General features: G+C 58.3%; 1 protein-coding gene across 19 annotated transcripts in view; it reads right to left on the bottom strand.

Moving 5' to 3' along the window:
- The window catches only part of RIMBP2 (RIMS binding protein 2), a 230,315-nt gene that overhangs the window by 30,105 nt on the left and 180,523 nt on the right, over positions 1-19,687 (bottom strand). For 13 of the 19 annotated variants that reach the window (XR_012503707.1, XM_074356576.1, XM_074356581.1 and 10 more), the window contains 6 exons: positions 17,832-17,882; positions 16,245-16,265; positions 8,318-8,519; positions 4,630-4,775; positions 3,878-3,954; positions 1,679-1,788 (listed from right to left, as the gene is read on the bottom strand). Coding sequence is in view for 18 of the 19 variants with exons in the window: in XM_074356576.1 (XP_074212677.1) it covers positions 1,679-1,788; positions 3,878-3,954; positions 4,630-4,775; positions 8,318-8,519; positions 16,245-16,265; positions 17,832-17,882 (607 nt within the window). In the remaining variant the exon portion in view is untranslated. Of the gene's footprint in view, positions 1-1,678; positions 1,789-3,350; positions 3,413-3,877; positions 3,955-4,629; positions 4,776-8,317; positions 8,520-16,244; positions 16,266-17,831; positions 17,883-19,687 lie in introns of those variants that run through there. The other 6 variants (XM_074356590.1, XM_074356573.1, XM_074356584.1 and 3 more) reach the window with 2 other exon arrangements.

Below are 19,687 nucleotides of genomic sequence, written 5' to 3'. Positions count from 1 at the left end.
CCAGCATGCGACTCCCAGCGTGCGCCCACCAGGTGTGAAACAGATGAGCCTGGTCTTGGAGAATCACCTGCGGGCAGAGTGGCCCCCAAATGCCACCAGACTAGCTCTGCGGCTGCAGCACTCACACCGGGGACCCCTCTCTGCTCCGTGAAGTGGCTTCACGTCCTGCATTCTCCCCACCTGAGGCTCGGAAGCCTGCAACAGCAGAGCCCTGCAAACTAAGCATGTTCCGGAGCATCAAGGTTGCTCCGGCTGGGTCACCTCTCAGCACCAGCCAGAAATGGCAGCTCCCCCAGTTCAGCACCAGCAGCCGCAGAGAGAGGGCCTGACCGGGCGGGGCCTGGGAGGCTGGGAAGTGCAGAACGGAGGGGTCTCTCCCCACAGACCCCGCAACCACCTCAGGGGACGTGTGAGGGCCCAGGAAAGGGAAGCCAACCAAAGTCAGTCCCGAGTCTCCCAGAACCAATGAGGATCTGATTCTGTCCCTGACCCCACCCAGGAAGGGAGTCTTGAGATGTCCACCCCTGCCTAGAGGATGCTATATAAACAGCCGTCGTCTGACACAGGGAAAGACAGGGCGGGGGTGGGGGCTGACATCTACGGAACAAGTTCTGGGTACCAAGCCCTGCTCGCATCTCTCGCTGTCTCCTTCCTCACGGCCGCCCCTGAGGCGGGAACAGTTACAGGCTGCCGTGAGCCGGGGCAAGCCTCCCACGGTCCCACGGACAGCGGAGCGCTGAGCTCTGCATCTGCCTTTAATCCAGCCTCTGAAAGTCTACGTGGGCACAGCGCCTGGCGCCCGTGTTCTAGGGATTTCCAGCGAGGGTTTCCCGACAGCCGCCTGGAGCTCAGATTTCCACCCTGGTGTGCAAACTGGTGCGAGCAACATGAATTTATGGTAAGATTCGAGCTGCTCTGCCACCGGCCGTGGGAAGTTTCTTGGGTTCTCTGTCCACACTACGCCTGTACTGCTGCTCACTGACGGACAGGGAGCCGGGCCGGGCGGGGCTGGCCTCCAAACGTCAGCCGAGCAGCCTGATCTCTGGCCCCCGTAAACCTCAGGACCGGAGCTGAGACTGATTCCATCAGCTCCAAGGAAACTCTGTGAGGTCATGAAAGAGAAACCTCCTAGTTGAGCGAGAAATCACTTTCCTCATCAGAGGGAACAGGAGGAAACCAAAACCCTGCTATCAGGGCAACAGAAAAGTTGAGGGAACCAAGGCATCCTGATTTCGGAAGCTGCTGGCGGTGCCACCTGCCCCCCCCCCCCGTCTCCTACAAAGGGGACCAAGGCCGGGTGGGTGGAGGGGTTCACGGCTCCTGATTTCATGCTATAGGAGGTGACCATAAGGGAATGGTTGGGCCATTCGCGGGGCCAGAGCCTGACGGTCCCGGGATCGCAGGGCACCAGGTGAGGTCACCTAAATGGGCCCTGGTCCTGCGGAAAGCAGGTCACCTGGGGGACCCTGAGGGCACTGGACAGTGAGACGGAAGGCAGGCAGAGACCCCTTGTCCGTCAGCCCCGTGTGTCTGGTCGGAGGCTGCATGCAGGTGAATGCCTGAGACTCAGCCAAACAAAAGGGGCCACCTGTAAGTCTGGAGGCGGGGTCAGAGTGGGGGCCTGGGGCGGCCGGGGTGATGGGAGCTGGCCCCCCGCCCACCACGCGGCCCCCCAGACCTTCATAGAAGCCGTCCTCGTCCATGTCCCCGTACACGTACAGGTACTTCCCCGCCGCGAGCGGCAGCTCGGCCTCTGGGTTCTCATTGGGCCCGTCGAAGGGGTTGTAACTAGAGGAAGAGACAACACGCTCAGGTGGTGCCCGGGACGGAGCCTGAGCCCAGCCCGCCCCTGGCCAAGCGCCGGGGCCCTCTCTGCTGTTCCCGGGATGTTCCAGACCCGAGCAACGACTCGGTGCCAGTGAGTCGTCTGCACACTGAAAATGCAGGCCCTCGACGGCTCACACACCCAGGTTTCAAATAAAAAGCTAGTTCTGAAACCACGTTGTCCGCTCAGACTCCTCCGTATCAGATGACCTTTGTATGACTCCAAATTATACGTTATAAATTTCCAGATCAGTCAGAAAATAAGAAAGTCATTAACCCTGGAGTGTTTCAATGCCTGTTACTGAACAAGGATGGGAGCATATGACATAAGCTACTTGGTAAACAGTAACCTGCTCATTTTCACACTTTGCAACACGCGTGACTCTCCTTCGACCCCGTGAAACACTCTATCATGGCCTTTCTAATGGACGTGTGCCAGTCCACCGAACAGGTTCACACACTCTCCTCATCTGAGTTCTGACGCTCTTTTTGGCTAACGTAATTGGCTTTGCATCAAATATCCTTATGGACGTATCTTTTCACACTCGCATGCTTTCTTCTTGAAGATAAATCCCTAGGAAGCAAATTTGTTTGGCCAAAGTCACGCACGTCTTCAAGGTCTTGGCTACGCACAGCCCAAATACCCTAGTATAACTGAATCCCGACACTGTCCGCTGACACTAACACATGGTAACGCGAGTACACTTCAGTAAAAAACATACATCCTGGAAAGTGGATTTTGCTCTCTCTCTCTCCACCAGGAGTGTTAAAGTGACCATCTTCTCCAATCCTCAAAATGTTGGAATTAACATTTTTTTGAAGTCATATCCAACGTGCAAATGAAACATGCTAGAGAAAGTTTTGATTTTCTAATTCAAAGATGAATTCATTTAAAATAGCAGAAAAGGCCTCATCAAGAAAGTAAAAGTGACATCACTGATCATGAGCCATGATCGTGTAAATTAAAAAGGGTGTCACTCATCCTCCAGGCACGCGGGGGTGAGGTCGCAGCCCCCGCAGTCACCCACCAATGGTTGGGGGTTCAGGACTGGGGAGCCAGGAGGAGGCCCCTGCACTTGGGAACAAGGCCCTGGGAGAGTTCAGGTCCACGTCTAGGCAAGAATCTCAGAGACCCCAGATTCTTCCATCTGCCCCCACCAGCCCCGCGGGAACAAAGCCCACGGCTGTGGCGAGGGCAGCATCTGCAGCCCGGCTTCTGGATCCTGAGACCTGGTTCCTGGCAGCAACCATAAGGGACCTGAGAGCCGTGTGTGACCAGACAGGCCCACGCTAGCTCTCAGTGGGCACGGGCCCTCCGATGAGCAATGGGTTCGGCAGCTGTGACGGCCGCGGGACATGGTCCGGGCGGGCGCCGGGCTCAAGGGGAGACGCCGGGACAGTGCCAAACAGGGGCTGTGGACACGGGCACCCCTCCCTGAGAGTCAGTTTGCCGCCGCTGCGGGCTGGACGGTGTCCACAGAGAGACGTTCAGCCCCTAACTCCTGGCACTGCGGAGGTGAGCTTACTTGGAAAGGTCTTTGCAGATGTGATCAAGTTAAGGTGGGATCATACTGGAGTCAGGCGGCCCGGATCCAACGACAGGGTCCTTATACAAAATGGGGGGGACACAGAGGGAGGACGGGCACTTGAGGACGGAGGCCAAGACTGGAGTGCGGTGCTACAGCTGAGGGGCGTCAAGGAGGCTGCCAGCCAGCAGAGGATGGCAGAGGCAGGAAGGACCCTCCCCGAGCCTTCAGAGAGGGCGGCCCCCCGGCACTTTGATCTCTGGCTCCCGGCCTCCGGAACCAGGAGAGAGTGGACCTCTGCTGCTTTGAGCTGCCCTACCTGTGGCTGTGTTTAAAGGCAGCCCTGGAAAAGGAAAGCAGTGCCTGAGCCCCTCCCGTCACAGCAGACATGCCACCCTGTGAAGCCTGGCCGAGCCGCCACGTTCTCTCGGCACTGCGGGAGGGGTCCCGCACCCACCACCTCGCCTGCCTGAGGCCTCCCACGCTCACAGATGCCCAGAGGGTGCAAAGGAGAGCGTCCCTCTTACCTGTAGCGGGCGACACACAGGTGGACCTTCCCCGAGTATCTCTGCTTGGAGGTGCTGGAAGCCCGTTCATTATCCATCTGTCAAAGACACAGCGGATGCTCATGTCGCTGAAGCCGCAGGCTCCACACGCCATGCTGGAAACACCCAGGGACCGCCTGTCATGGTCCCCAGGGCTCCTCGGCCTCAGATGGTGGAACTCCCGTGAGATGAGAACATGTATGTTGTCTTGGGTGTGACCCATGGATGGGCAGGTCCCTCCCCGCCCCCTGGAGGCCCCCCACACCCGCGGGTCCCTCCCCTCCTCCCGGCGGGTCCCTCTCTGCAGGCTCCTCGGTCACACAGGGATGCTTATAAAGCACTGGTCTCCGCAGGGCTTGTGATGTCACTAGTCTGTGGAATCTAAGAAATAACCCGCCTGAAAGTACGGCAGAGCAGAAGGGCCCTTCTCAGAGGGCCGCCCTGTCTCCTGCCTCATCCCTCCGGGTCACAGGCTTGTCCTGTCACATTCACGACACTCGCTGTGACCTGACTTCTTAGGTGCTGACCAGCTCACAGTCCTTCTGCACTAAGAGAACACCCCCCGCCCGTGCACATGGGGCCCACGTCCTGGCCCGGAGCAGGGTCAGGGAAGACAGGTCAATGGCAGAGAAAGGAAGGAGGCAGGAGAGGAAGACAAGGAGGGGCTGCAAAGAGAGAGTGGTAGGGGTGCTGACTTCCACGCCTGACACGGGCAGGCCAGGACCAGGACTCACGTCTGATTCAAATCTGCATCTTGGGCCACCAGATCTGGACAGAAAGGTGGGCTTGACGGACAGAGGCTCCGGCTTGTCACCCGGGAGCGGGAGGGGCCGGACGTAGTCACCAATCACAGCGTGGCTTCTGATGGAACTCTCCTGACCTGGCCGGGAACATTGGAACAATTTGAAGAAAGACACAAGGGAAATAAAAAAAGCACGCTGGTTCTTTGCCTTCCCAGTGTGTCTTTCCTCCTCTTTGACATCAGCCTTTGACTTTCGTTTTGGGACCCACCCATTTTCCACTCTTATTTCCTGTAGGCTGGTCTGACCCCACCCCTGTCCCTGGACCATCCATCTGGCCGAGTCTACTCCTGGCTACCACAATCGTCTGGTGCTAACAGTGGTGTTGCCTATGAGACAGGAGGGTCCAGTCAGAGAGAACTTAGTGGGAGTCATGGGCAGAGAGACTCTCCTTTTCCCCAGCTTCAACCTGAGGGGAGATGAGACTCAGTGATACTGCAGCCATATTGCCACCAGGAGGAAGAAATTTCGTCTGAGAATGGAGCCTGCTCGTAAGAGGATCTGTAAGATGGAGTGGCGGGGCTGAAGCCCCTGAATCCAGCCGTACCTGAAGCTAAAGCTACTGGCCCTTCATCTACTCGACGTGGTAAATAAAGCCCTTTTTGCTCACACCGGTGTAGTTTGGCTGTGCTGGCACTTGTGACCCAAATCGTCCTGACTTATACACAAAGTGACCAAAGGACTTATGGCTGAAAAACACTTTGACAAGAGACTAACCAGGACCAAAGTGGCTCTCTGCTGGTCCTGTCCTCAGGGGGCTCGAGAGCCCCGTCCCAGGCACGCAGGGAGGGGACTGAGCACCCTGGCCAGTGCTGGCCTGGACCGAGCAGCCTCAGGCATGTTTCCTAGGCCTGGGTGTGAGGCAGAGAAGCAACTGGTTTTCCACCCCGAGCTCCTGCTCCCCGTGGCCTGCAGGTCCCCCTCCCCGGCTTTGTCTAGTCTCTCACCGTGGCTCTCACACCAGGGGGACTGTTCACTGAAGAAGATGACTTACTGAGTCCAAATCAGGAAATCCAAATACTGTGAGAAGCATTCCCACAAAGGCTGCTTGGAAGTCACCCCCACTGCCCCTGCCCGATTGAGAGAACCGCAGGCAAGCAACATCGTAACAGAACGATGCTGAAACAGACAGGGGGTCCCTGCGGGAATGCTGGGTCCCAGGGAGCAGTGGCTGGGCTCTGGTTACTGCCGAGCAGGCCCAATGCCCCCAACAGTGCTTGGCGGGCAGACGGCAGGTGCAAAGGAAACATTCACTGCAGAACTGACTCCCAAAGCCTCACAGGCTGAGGACAGCGCCTGGCTGCAGAACCAGTACCGCATCTCCTTCCTCTGAGCGACGCAGGAGTGCGACCCGAGCACATGGCTCATCCGGGCCAATGGCCTGAGAGTGGAAGTGACGTGCCCTGCTTGGGGAGGAAGCCTTTTTGAGTCGGTGTCTAATCTCTTACGTTTCCCTTCCCCTGCAATGGAACATTCCAGATGGAGGCGGCTCTGTTTGTCAGCATTACCCAGTGAAGACCATGTGGAACCGATGCCCCGAGCCGGCCTGAGGCGGACTGGAGCATCATCAAGATAGAGGCTTGAGCTGTTTTAAGCCCCCGAGGCTTCTGCAGCTGAACCTTGCCCGTGCTGACTAACACACTGCCAGTGACCAGCAGGGGTGACATCACAGTAAAGGGGAAAGAATGTAGCAGAGACTCCTTGTATTCACCTTCAGCAAATCCAGCTCCCTTGAGAAAAACAATCTGACGAGCATGGCCGATGTCACCTGCTCTGTGCTCTGTGAGTGAGGGGGCAGCTCTGGCCCCTGTGCCCTCACGGCAGGAACATCCCACCCTTTCCTGATGCGGGCGCTTCAACAGATGTATTTTCTGGAGACTATGGCCACCAAGCCCAAATCCATGATTCTACCTGGTGCTTCAGCAAATCCCAGCTCCAATACGGAAGGAGACAGTGTGTAGGGGCAGCCGGGCGGAGGACACACCCCCATGCCTCTTTCTAGCAGCCCCTTCCTGGAGATTTTTAGGGATAATCCTGTCCCTGTGCAATGGCCGCCTTTCCTGTTGCAGACGTGACTCCACACCATCGGCCTTGTCCTTCTCAGCCTTGGGCCACCCCGGCCTCAGGCAGGAGCACGTCTGCAGGGCCTTCTCCGACCTTGTGCGCTGGCCCTGCCCACACCTTCCTGAAGACGCACACAGAGAGGAGGCCGGCCCAGCAGCGGGTTCCCGCCTCGTCCTTAAGGGGTCAGAGGGCGACCCTGAGAAGGACGCTGGGGTTGCAGAGGAAGCCCTCTTGCCGGCAGCCCCCAGCGGCCCAGTGGCGCCAGCACAGCAAGGACGCCGCGAGGCTGATGCCAAGCGTGCCCGGTCTTGCCCCCAGAAGCACCTTGTGGGCGAGGGAGCAGTCCTTTAAACGAGCCGGTCAGTTAGCACCGTGGCTCTTCCAAGCGGCTAAACAGAACCTGTGCAAACCAGCTAGTCCACCAGGAGCCGAGTGATCTGCTTAGCAGAGCTGTTTGGGGTTCTGTTTGGTCTGCTGTTGGTCAGTGTCCGTTTTCCGCCATTGGGAATCACATCCTTTTTTTCCAGATCAATCTCGACGCCAATTCACTCAGGTAAGTCGCTGCTCCCCTCTCCACTGACGCATGAGCTTCCACTAGACTCACGTGTTCGCATGCTGTTCACACAGGAGGCCCGGGGCTGCTGCCTGGAGAAGGGCCTGGGGTACCAGGCGCTCAGACCTCCTCCTTCTGTCTGGTTTTTCATAGAGCTAAGCATTCCCTCTAACGCACGAGCAGGATGGGAAGGGGGTGGGGGGGAAACATTATTTATCAAGATACACAGATCATCACCTTGTTTTAATAGTAAAAAGCACCCCAATCTTCTGATGAAAACTAGGAGCGATCTGCAAATTCTTTTATGGAATTCCAAGGTGGGGCTCCAGCCCTCACCTCCCCTAAGTTTGAAAGAAAAACTGACTGTCTTCAGGTGGATAAAATCAGCCTGTGACCCGTTTAACCTTCAGCAGGGAGAAAGTGCTCCCCGACTGAGCAGGGGACTTCGCTGCCTACACCGAGGACCTCCGACGAGGTTAAGTCGAATGCCTCTGCGATCACTTCGCCCGTAACAGAGACTAAATGCCCCCCAACCACGCGGAGTTAACCCCCTGCGCCCCATTCGGCTTCCTAAACACAAACGTGATGGGAAAGCGTGGAAGTTCACCGCTGTCATTACCGCAGCCTTTGTCAGAACGGAAGCTCTCAAGTGCACAGCGATGTCACAGGGAGGTCGCTGGAGGAGGAGGGGAGACACACAGAAGCACGCCCGGCAGCTCCCAGCGCAGACCCAGAGCCAGACCCTCGGGGCCAGGCCCTGGCTCCCTGCATACCAGAGCTTCGAGGGCGTGTGAGGTCATGCCAGCTGACACCCGCCAGGTGCCCAGCCAGGGCCCAGCACAGCAGGCGTGCTCAAGGCACACTGGCCAGCCTCGTATCACCACAAGGCCCTCGATGCTGGCCGCTCCCCAGGGGCGTCTGTCATCCACACCCCAGCTGTGCCCAGCGGTGCCCCACAGGCCAGCCGGCCCTTCTCCACCATGGGAGGGAGGTCGGGGCGCTCACCTTTGCTGATGGGGGGGGCCAGTCCGTTCATGAGCCTCGGGAAGGGCTTGCTGGGGGACGAGGGGCTGTCCGAGGGGGCCGCAGAGCTGCCGCCCAGGTCGATCTTGCCGGCGTGCTGGCGGAACTCCTCCAGGTCCCGGGACAGCAGGCTGAACTGCTCACTCTGTGCCCGGCATTTCTCCTCCAGCTCCCGCACCTTGCACTGCAGGGCACAGGCGGGGACACACGGTCAGCAGGCAGCCCTGGCTCGCGGGGACGCGTGTCTGTGTGTGAGTGCGCGTGCATGTGTGTGCACAAGGTGCCGCATGTGCACCGTGGACGACAGTGTCTGTGCACGTGCACACCTGAAATGTGTCGTCTGAGTGTGTCTGCATATGTGTGTGCGTGTACGTGGCCAAGGGCTGCCTCGTGCCTCCATGCAAGAATGAACAGCGACGGGTAAAACCAAGCTCTCTGTGCAGCCTGGCTCCCAGGGCAAACGTGGGCAAGCGCAGGTGCCAAGACACCCTGCAGACACTCGGCCCAGCCAACTGCGGCTTGCTCTGGGCTCTGTGTGGTGGGCACGCCTCACCACAGATGCTGGAGATCTGGAGTACGGGGCGGGGACACAGCCCGGCCGCGGGGGATGGCTCCGTGGCTAACCCACGGATGCAGCCATCTCGTGGAGGCCCCTGCCTGTAGTCCTGCAGAACCCCAAAGCACACGGCTTCAGCAGTAAAGGGAAGGTCTACCTGCTGGACTGGGTTAGCAACATCGCTGCCATCTGCAGATGCCGGAGGAGTCTCGGGAGCACTAGGGAGGCTGAAGTGTCCCTGGGCACACATCCTGGAAGGGCAGCCCCCCCACCCCCGCTCTGCCTGGTCCTGCCCTGGCTGGTTCTCAGCTGGGCGGGTATCATCCAGCCCCTCTTCCTTCCCGGGGAACCAGAGTCTACGCTCCTGCGCTTCCACTCCTGGTGCAGAAACACGAGCTCCCCGCACTGGCCCACAGGTGCACGCCCACCCAAGGAGGGGCGCGTGGAGAGCCCGCTTTGCCTCCCCTGCTGTGTTCTGTTCTGGGCACTCACCACCCTACACTCTAAAGCTCCCTGATCCTTCCTCGCCTGTCTCCACAACTTGACCGTCAGCTTCAAGCCTGTGCCTCTGGCTCCCCAGGACGCCCTCAGGGCTCTGCACAGAGCCCGCCCACCGCGGGTGCTCGACGGGTGCTTGCTGAAGCCGTGGGGAGGAGAGCCCCGGGTCTGCAGGTGTCACGCTCCTCACAGCAAGGGCTGCTCCGGCTGCGTCGGGCCCGGCCGGCCTCTGTTCCTTGCTGGATGGCAGGTGGGACGTCCCTGCTACCGTGCCAGCTCCACGAGGGCAGAAGTCTGGTCTGCTGCTTTTCTGCTGTGCTCCAGCACCTGGACCAGAGCTGGGTACCAAGTCAGGCTGAGCGACGTCTGGTTTCACGTGGTGTGCACACAGGCATGAAGGCCGGTGCTAGACGGACCCTTGGCTTGGCTAGGGGGCTCGCGACACACCCCCACCCCTGCACCAGCCACTCCTTTTCTCCATGTCCTCCACAGGCATGAAGACTTTCAGCTCCTTAGTCCAGAATGAAGTACTATTTATGTCTGAGATCACAGAATCCTAAAAATAGACCTAACCAATCCCAAACTTGTAATTAATTTCTTGGATTCATTAAAAACAAAAAATCAGCAGGATTCTTCTTCTGAAAGGCTGACCGAGCCTGGCTGGGATCGCTGCTCCCTCCGAGGACGGCACAGCAGTGACACTGGGCGCACCTGTGTGCAGGTGGGGACACAGAGAGGAGGTCAGACCCGCCTCCCGCCTGGGCCCCCCGCGGAGATGCAGCGCCCGCCCGGGAGCAGGACGGTGACTTCAGATGCCACAAGGCCAAGGGCTCTGGCCACCCTGTGCTCAGCCCTGAAGACCAGACCCTTGCTCCAGGTGTGAGTGACTGGCCTTGGAGGGCAGGCGGCGCCCGCAGGTGGGGAGCGGCCACCAGCCACCTAGCCTCCGCAAGGAGGGCTTGGAAGTACGGACAGTGGCTGAGGTGTCAGGAACCCACACGGAGACGGGGCGTCTGAGGCCTGTCTGAACAGGGGCCCCCGGCTGCAGCTGTTGCCCTGATCTGCTGCTGGGGGTTCAGGGGCGGAGGCGGGCGGAGGGCAGGCCCTGCGGGACCCAGACGAAACCAGGGAGAGGCCAGGGCTCACGTGGAGGCGCCGGACCACTGCGTGCTTCAGCTGCTGCGTTAACTCCATCTCCTGGGTACCGCTGCCGGTGGGGCCCAGGGCCCGAGCTCCCTGAGGGCCGCCTTCCAGGGAGCATTTCCTTCACCGCCGCTTCCCCAGCAGCCAGCTCTGACGTGAGAGATGAGGGGAGGGTCCTGGGGGCAGGAGCAGCAGAGCCGACGCCCAACCATCGTGTCCACCACACGTCCGTGGAGTCGGTGGGGGATGCCTGTCTTGGGGGACCAGGTGACCCAGGCTGTGTGTTCCGTCCACGAGGGCGTCTGCGTCTCAGTATTGGCCCACTGTGGGCAAAACCGCCAGTTTTCCCAGAGAAGCAGCGAATCTTCATATCGATGGAAAAATCTCTCAACTGTCAGACACTGGAGGGTATTCTGAAGGCTTATGAACAGCCTGGTCAGACAAGGCTCAGGCAGAGATGGCCCTGGCCTGGGGGTCACCACCTTGTGATCCCACTTCACCTGGAATGTGCTAGCAGTCCCAGCACTGCGTGGCCCTGAGGGTGGCCTCTGGCTGTCCCCACCCAAGGCCCAGACACACAGGGTGGCTCTGGGGTCTCTAATTTGCAGCCCTTCTGCATGGAGAGCATGCGTCCCAGGGGCGTGAACTTCCGCTCTAGAGCAGTCAGCGCTGGAACTGAGAATTCCACCCCAGGGGCGGGCCACGCAGATGCCAGGAAGGCTGGGCTCCAGAGGCAGCTGCTCCACAGACATCCGCTACCTGTCTCTCCATCCACGCCCCACGCACGCCTGTTGAGTATGGCCGGTATCGGGAAAAAAAACTGGTAAATGATGAGCTTTTTCCAAGGTGTAATAGATGGAAGAAACGGGAGTCCAATGGTGAAATTTAAGGAATTCAAAATATGGGAGATCCCAGCACAGTCCCGCCCAGGATGAAGAGTGCGTAACTAGCGTATCTGGGGATGGCACCCAAGGCTGGGCTCAAAACGGTCCCGTGACCAGACGCTGATTCAAAGGATGTCTGATTGCCTGAGGCCACCAGAACAGGGCCTCGTGTCAGCTTCGTGGGAGCTGGTGGTGGAAGCTTCCGAGAAGGCAGAGGGGAGGGACATCACTGAGCAGCAGAACACATGCATGTGCACCCCTTCATGCATCTGAACACGTGTGACAGTGTGGTCTGAGACTCGCTGTCACTGGGACCTGGGGGCGAAGATGCACGGCTAAGCCCCTCCCATCTCGCGTGTCTACCCCAGAAACTCTGAGGGTCCTGCAGGCTCACGCCTCGCTGCTCACGCCTCTCTCCTCGATTCCTGTTTTGTTTCTCCTCTGGGTCTCCCAGGACATGGCTTCAAGGCAGCAGGACGCCAGCTCCCCAAAGCCTGGCAGCTCCCAGACGCCTGCTCTCACTCGTCCCAGGGGAAGGTCCGAGCACCCAGCAGATGCGATGTCAGCAGCCCATTAAACCCGAAAAGCTTCCCACAGGTCCGGGCTCCCTCTGGAAGCTTCGCCAGGCTCCCCTGCTGCTTCCCTCTCCTGGGAAAGAGGCAGGTTCTCCCTCCAGAGCCTCCGTGGACAGGCTCCCCTGGCCTGGCTGCAGCGGGCGTGGGTCGCTGGGGCTTGGTGCCCCCACAGCCCCTGAGCCACCAGCAGAAAGCACTCTTCCAAATGCTGGGAAGGAAAACAGCGCCCAGCCGCCTGCCCCAGGGGCTCACCTGGACGTCAGCGTTTACCCGAGGCCCCGGGCGCTCACCTGCACGGCAGTGTTTACTTTAGCACTCATAGCACCGCGCCCACTGGGGTTCACCTGGCCGCTGGCCTGTCCCCATCGCTGTGTCCCCAGCCCCGCTCCTCCCAACCCAGAGATCTGCCACCTGCAGCCTCAGGAGCGAAGGGCGGCTGCGTCCTGGCCGCAGTGGGAACAGATGGCACAGTCATCAGGCAAGTCAACTATAATTGGAATAAACAGCGGAGACTTGCAAATTTGGATGCGAGTATTTATGAAGACGAAGGCGAGCACAGCCAGACGCGCCTGCCAGCACTCTCTCTCAGGTTCCTTCGCTCCGTATTTCTCATCTGACTTCCGGGTGTCAAAAAGGGATGAATGAGGGCGCTGTCCCCTGTCTTCTGTGTCCAAACCGGGACCGTTTGGAGAGTAAGGGGGTGCTGTCAACACTCGGGCTGGAACAGCAAACCAGGGGCAGACTGGGTCGCCCTGAGGAGCCACTTGGGAGTACGCTGTTCTGTGCGGTGTCTGTGCAAGCGAGCTCCGTGATGCCAGCTACTACTCACTGAATACCTGCTGTGCGCCAGCCCTGCCGGAGGGCTTCCCACATGACTGCTGATGCTCAGAGGGACTCCATGGGGTGACCTGGGATGAGCCCTTGTATGCGTGAGGAAGGCAAGGCCAGATGGACTGAACGCCAAGGTCACACACCCAGGAAGTGGCAGGGCGGACCCGGGCCTCTGTGACTCCAGGTTCTGGGCAGGGTCTCGATCCCACGCCCACCACTCCCTCACTGTCTCGGGGGACCCGGAGGCAAGGCACATCAGCTCAGTGGGCCTCAGTCTCTTCATCTGTGAAGTGGGGGAGAAGCCTGCCCTCCAGAACGATGGTCAGTTGTAAGCCTCTGGCGGCATGGGAGGGGCTCTGTAAACAGATGCTAAGGCCTTCAGGCCTCTGTGGGCGGAGGCCTGGCCCAGCGCTGCAAGGGGCCGTGGACTGGTAACTCAGCTCCCCGCAGGGCGCGGAAGACCGCAGGCCGGCAGTGCGCCTGGGCCTGGGGCAGTGCGTTAGGGCTCCCTGCCTCTTCTCAGCAGCGGGAGCGCTGAGGGCTGCTCAGCACTCGTCCCCAGTGAGCCCCAGCTAAGAAACACCTTCCGCCGGCCTTTGACACTCAGCCCGCACCAGCTCACGCCTACAACTGTAACAGACACAGGACAGCCCAGGAATTCATCCGAGCAGGCTCTGAGTTGCAGGATCTTGACAAGGAACTGCTCTGGACTCTAGAACAACGCAATCTTGACACAAAGTAAGGACCAAGGGCAGACCCTGGCGAAGGTGGCTCCTTAATTCACGCTTTGCTTCCTGTAATGTGCACGGATTCAGCGCCGTGAAAACACAAGTGCCCTAAACGTTTGCTTTGGTTCACACGATTAATGCATTTACCAAACCATCCAACTCAAGCACAGTGAATTCAACACTGGTGGCTCTGGTTACCGCGGGTCTCCTTGTTCTGCAGAGACACGCATTTGACACGGAGGCACCCTGCACACAGACGGACACCACTCACTGGCGGGACGTCAGAACCCCTTGCTGTTCCCTGACTGCAGCTTCTGCCCTTGGGGCGCCAGCCAGGGTGGGAAGGGGAGGCAGGGGGGAGATGAAGCTGGAGTCAAGAGTCTCAGCCTGGCTGATACAGCAACCCAGTATCAGAGCTGCGCGGCCCACGCCTCCCAGCCTCTCTTGCAGCGAAGTCGGGCCATGCCACTAGCTCTGGCCAGTGGCCCCATAAACAAGGGTGACACTTGTTTCTGTAGCTGAGACACAGGAGAAGGGACAGGAGCTCTCTCTGCCACCACGACCGGGAAGCCATGTGCTCCAGACGGTACAACCTCAAGATTCAGGGAGACTGGGTCCCTCAGTCACCACGCGTTACCCATGGACCTTCCGCCCTCAGGGCCCAGCTCTGCTCTCGGAGCTGCATGTCCGTGGTGAGCGGCTCGGCCTCTCTGTGTCCTGGTTGTCTGGTCAGTGAAATGAGGGTGATGATAACCCCCCTGGCTGGCTTGGAGGGCATCACGCTCCATCACACCTGTCACTTGTGCCCACCGTCTCTGCTCCTGCTGCGCCGCCAGCAAAGAGAGGGCAGGCCACCCGGCCAGCGCTTCCCAGGCCAGCTGCTGCGGGAGTCAGTGCCCCATCCAGCCTTCGGTACTGCTCTGCTGGCAGGAAAGCGGAGCCCCCGCCGTCGCAGGGAGGTCAGGACTCCCAGGCCAACGGAAGCTGCAATGTGGTGGTAGAGGGTTTGGGTCCAGATTCTGCGCCTGACTCCGCCTCAGTTTCCCCGGGTGTCACCCAGACCGAGTGAGACCACATGTTCCTCATTTCCCGGATGTCCTGGAGGGGCGCCCTCTGCACAGTGCCGGCAGGGAGTCTTCAGTGAACGCCGTTGTCCACACTGTAGCTGGTGCTGTGTAACTCTGTACATGCTGAACCGATTCCTTCATAAAGTGCCAAGAGCTAGGAACCTGCTAGACTCTGGGACAGCATGCGCTCTGAGGCTCTCAGGTTTGCAAACAGAGCTCTCCGTCCTGATTCTGGAAAGTTCCATTTTCAGCTGCCTCCTAACTCCTGTCTTGGTGAAGTCCCCAGGTGAGCCCAGATCAGTCCTCGGGAGTCCTGACACCTCCCCTCCCCTCAGCCCCAAACACCCCAGCCACTCACTCATCAGGAAACGGGACTGAGAAATGTCCGCAGAACGAGATTCACGCATGTGGGTGTTTTGAGGGGATTTTACTGAACACGTTTCCTGAGGTCGACCTTATCTGTCACTTTCTGTTATCTCTGGCTGCGCCAGGAAGTGGGCTGTGCTGCCTCGCAGACTATCTGACCTAAGGGGGTCACCAGCCCGCCGTGTGGGGTGCACCACAGCCTCCCAGAAAATGAACTTCCTAATGGAAACGCCACTGCCCGCTACAGACAGCGTGGGCGGCCAGCAGGCGGGGCCTCCCTCTGCCGGCTCTCAGTTAACACTTCTGTGAAGGCGAGCGGGCGGGAGGTCCCGGGTACGAAAGGGCTGGACCACGGTCGGCCAGCACTCCCCGGGCCTCACTCCTTCAGACGCTTCTTTCCTTAACCAGCCTAGCAGACTCCCTAAACGATGCCTTTCAAACAGCTGCTGCGTCAGACTGCCCAGAGGGCTGGTTAAAGCACAGGCCTCTGTCCCCAGCCCCAGGCTCCCGATTCCGCAGGCCCAGGGCTCATCCTAAGGAGGTGCATAAGCTCCCCAGTGATGCCAACACTGCAGGTCCGGGAACCCCGCTTTGAGAACCACCCATCTAGCAATGAGGAAAGCCGTCGGGCTTTCTGCAAACTCACAGCCAAACTCAGAGTTTTGGAAGAGGTTCAAAACCCTGTTTGGAGGGACAGCCCAGTTCCCCCCCCCGCCCAGGCGCTGCCTGCTGGAGGAGGCAGGAAGGGCCCGCTGGCCCGCTGGAGGGGCCCACTGCCACACGGGGCGGGAAGGCGGGACATTCAGGTGCAAGGTTTGAATTCCGATGACCGAGCCCCTGGAATCTGGGCTGCATGCACGTGGCTGGCCCCAGGGTAGGCAGAACCATGCTAACGATCTCTCCTCCCCGTGGTCATCGGAAGTCACAGACACTCTTCCAGCCTGAAAGTTACAGCCTTGGCAGAAAACGGAAGCCGACTGCTCTGCACTGGGCCTGCTCATCCCTTCAAAGGACAGACCGTCGGGCCCCAAGGCCCAGATTAAAGCATCTCCCTGGGGCGGAGCTCCCACAAGCAGCTTGGCTCCCCCGGCCCCCGGTCCCCACAACGGCATCGGGAAGCTGCCATTTGCTCAGAACCTTGCTGAGCTGCCCATTTTCAGAAGAGCTGGTCCGAGCAGGCCCAGGGGCGCGCCGCTGGTCCAAGCACGGGGAAAGCACCACCAAGCACACGGGGAGGGGAAGACGTCCGTCCCGGAAGTACCTGCATGCTGTCCAGCGTGTTCTGGGTGCGAGCAAAGCAAGACACAGGGACAGGAAGGTGTTGGGGACAAAAGAAGACAGTCTCAGCACATATGCACCACCTTCTCCGCTCTTCAACCCAAAGCACGTTATGCCTGTCCCCACGTGTCAGGGCATGCATGCCCTGCCACCCAGCACCGGGTGACACCACTTCAGCGGGACCGTCACGGAGCGGCAGCTCAGAAAGCGGATTAAAACAACACAGCCGAGCAAACCAATGGGATTCGGGCAAGGAGTAAAAAGAAACTGCGCTTCCAGCCAGGAGACTATGCAAATCAAAGTGCGGTGGGCGAGTCAGGCCAGGGAGGCCGTGATTCTTCAGGGAGATGGATGGGCCCCGGGAGCTCTGCTTCCACTTCCCCAGGTTACATATTTTCCCACCTGCTATTTCTCACTCTCAGCCCTCCAGGTATTCATTAGCTAATGGAAGCTTTCAAAAAAATCAATTTTAATACAGATGATGATAATGATGAAACCTTTTCCTGTGGGAGGAACAGATTTTAAAAGGCAATATACGAGATGCATATATTTTGTTTTAAGTGGTCGTGTTCCCCTGGGGACGAGGGACAAGGTCATCTTAAATAGGACAAGTGCTTCCCGTATCTGGAGACAGCAGGACCAGGGGAAAGGCCCCTCTGACCTTTCTTGATGGAGTGGGACTAGGGGAAGCAGCCCCACAGGGCCGCCCCACGCTGTGCGGCCTCCCCCGCTGCTGTGTCTGTAGCAAGGGATCAGCAACCGGGTGACCTTGGTCTTCAGTGGGTACACTCTTAATGCACACTTACTATGCATAAGGAATTGAACGGCCAAGGTACCCCCAGGTGATTCCGTGAGTTCCCCTTGCTCCCGAGGAGGCTGGCACCCGGCCACCAGCTGGGACAGAAGAGGGGCCATCCTGCCACGCCACCCACACCGCTGGGACTTGACACCACTTCCCTGCCAAACCCCTGCCATCAGGGCCAGTGAGAAAGGCCTCTGGGTGGCCGGGGAGGGTAATTCATGCCGTGCTCGTGGGGACAACGCCCGTGGCAGCGCCTCGCATGGCGTTCACTGCTGTGATTCCCTCGGTCACCCTCCCTCTGATCCTGCAAATGCCTCCCCGGATACCAGGTGCTTCGTCAGGACAAGTACTCCCCTCAGATTCGCCCTCCCCTGCCCACCTGGTGGCAGCACGCCCCCAGGAAGGGTCCATCCTCCCTCCCTCCTGGAGGAAGTCATCCCTGTGAGTGAGAGGGCTCACCCTCCTTGCCTTCCATCCAAGAGGAGCCAGCCGAGGAGAGCAGACCCCATCTGAGACTCGCAGCTCTGAGCTGGCTGTGTGGCCACGGGAAAACTGCTTAACCTCTCTGTGCCCGGCTTTCAGGCACGTGACATGGGAATCATCATGGCACCTACACACACGAGGCTGCTTGTGCTGACACGGGACAATGGGAGGACAGCACTGGTAACCGGTACCCGGTGCGCAATCGGTAAAGGTGAGCGGTTTCTTCTACGAGGCATCGACGTGAGCCCCCGCCTCTCCCATCCCCAAAAAGGAAGGTTCGCTTACCTCTAGCAGCTGCACTGCGCCTTCATGCTCTTTCTTAGCTTCAACCTGAGCCTTTTTTTAACGATAAAAAGACAAGAGTGAACATTTAAAGGCAGGGAAAAGAGAAGGAAATCAGAGATTAGTACCTAAATTATCAGGGAGTGTGGGTCGCTGGTTCGCAGTACTCTAGTAAGCCTCTAAACTGAAAGGTTCTAAATCAGGTCTCATTTTTTTCTCCCTTGGGGCAAGACAGAATGGATTTGGGTTGGGTTTGACACTCTTTGTAAAAACTGGAAAAGTTTTTCCTCCGATCTGGCAAAGAACGATCGGCTGGTGCAGGAGGGTGGGAGGCCCTGACTCTGTTCTTGAGAAGGGGTCACACACACAAGGTGGCTGAACTCAGAACAGCCAGATAATTCTTCCCGAAGCCTCAGGTTGCCATCATCTTCTCAAATGTCCTTGACTGCTTGGGAAAAAAGTCACTCAAACTTGACCCCTGGATAATTAAAGGTCTGCTGAGATACCCCAGGCCCTGAGGAGAGGCTGTCCCAGGGGTCCTGAGTGTCTGCCAGGCTCTCAGAGGCTCAGATGTAGTGGAGGTGGGGGGGATGCATTCTTCAAGTTACCTGACACAAAGCCATCTGCTCCACAGAATAAGAAACTATGAGTTTCATGAAAGAAATTTCGCAGGATAGCTGCTGCCTGGGCCAAATGGTGAGGTCACACAAAATTGAGATGCAGCATAAATACTTCTTGTCTTCACAGACCCTGAAGTTCTATCATTCTGATGACAGTAAATATCTGGAATTGTGTCCCAGGAAGAGACCCTGACTGCTGGGGACCTACTAAGTGCATGAGAATGGTTCTAGGCTCTCAGTGATTGGTTAACAGGTGAGTGCACAGTCCAGTCAGAACAAAAAGACTTTGTCTGGGAATGCTGGGAGGAAGGGGGCCCCTTGTCTTTGAGACTTAAGTCTGAGCGGAGGAGAGTCTGGAGCAGCTGCAGACATCTTGCCACTATGAGGGGCAAGCCTAGGGCAGCCAGGGCCTCTACATGGAAACCGGAAGTGAAGCCAAGGCGGAGGAGAGCAGAGGCAGGAGAGCAATGGAGGTCGGATGGGATTTAGGAGGTGCTGGATTCAACCCCATCTGACCAAACTAATTAGACCACCTGGTCTGGGCCCTGGATCCAGCCACATTTGAAGCCAGATTTTCAGCTGAATGTGCAACTAAAATTCTCTTTTTGTGTTTTTTGGTCACTTAAAACCAAGAGTCCTAATGAGCACAACCATCAACTGCTGAAGACGCAACACCCCCCATTGTAAAGCTGGAGACACCAAAGTTCACTGAGAGTGGAGGGCGTCAGAAGACGGAGGAGAAGGCCCGCAGCGCGTCGCCGTGCCGATGCGTCCTGTGCGCCTGGGCTCCCTGGTCTCACAAACACGCCCCGGGAAGCGGGAAGCGAAAAAACACTCAGTGTTAACAAGGATGCTCTCCTGATGCTGCAGGGCAGCTGCCTCTCAAAACACCGACCTCCTATACAGAGTCCATGCATTAAACTGAGATTTGCATGGAAAACTCTCATTTCCAGAGGAACGTTTTCTCCAGGTGCCTGGAGAACAATCGGGAGCGTAATCAACATCCTAAGTAAGCCAGTGAGAGCTGTCTTAGCAGCTTCCACATCTCACATGCAAACGTCCATGTGTTGGACGGAAGAAAGGAAGAGCTTGGCTTCCTCGGCACAGACGCAAAGTGAAAAGCAGCCTGAGTTTGCCATAGAGTTCATTCATATGCATTTCATTCGCACGTATTTCCAATGAGGCTTTTAAGAGCTGGGACATGAATAGAACCCAGCAAATTAATTAGCCCATTCTTGA

The sequence above is a fragment of the Camelus bactrianus genome, chromosome 32 (assembly GCF_048773025.1).
Source record: "Camelus bactrianus isolate YW-2024 breed Bactrian camel chromosome 32, ASM4877302v1, whole genome shotgun sequence".
NCBI classification, from domain to species: Eukaryota; Metazoa; Chordata; class Mammalia; order Artiodactyla; family Camelidae; genus Camelus; species Camelus bactrianus.
The sequence above is the reverse complement of the archived record's forward strand: the minus strand, read 5'-3'. Positions and strand labels throughout refer to the sequence as shown.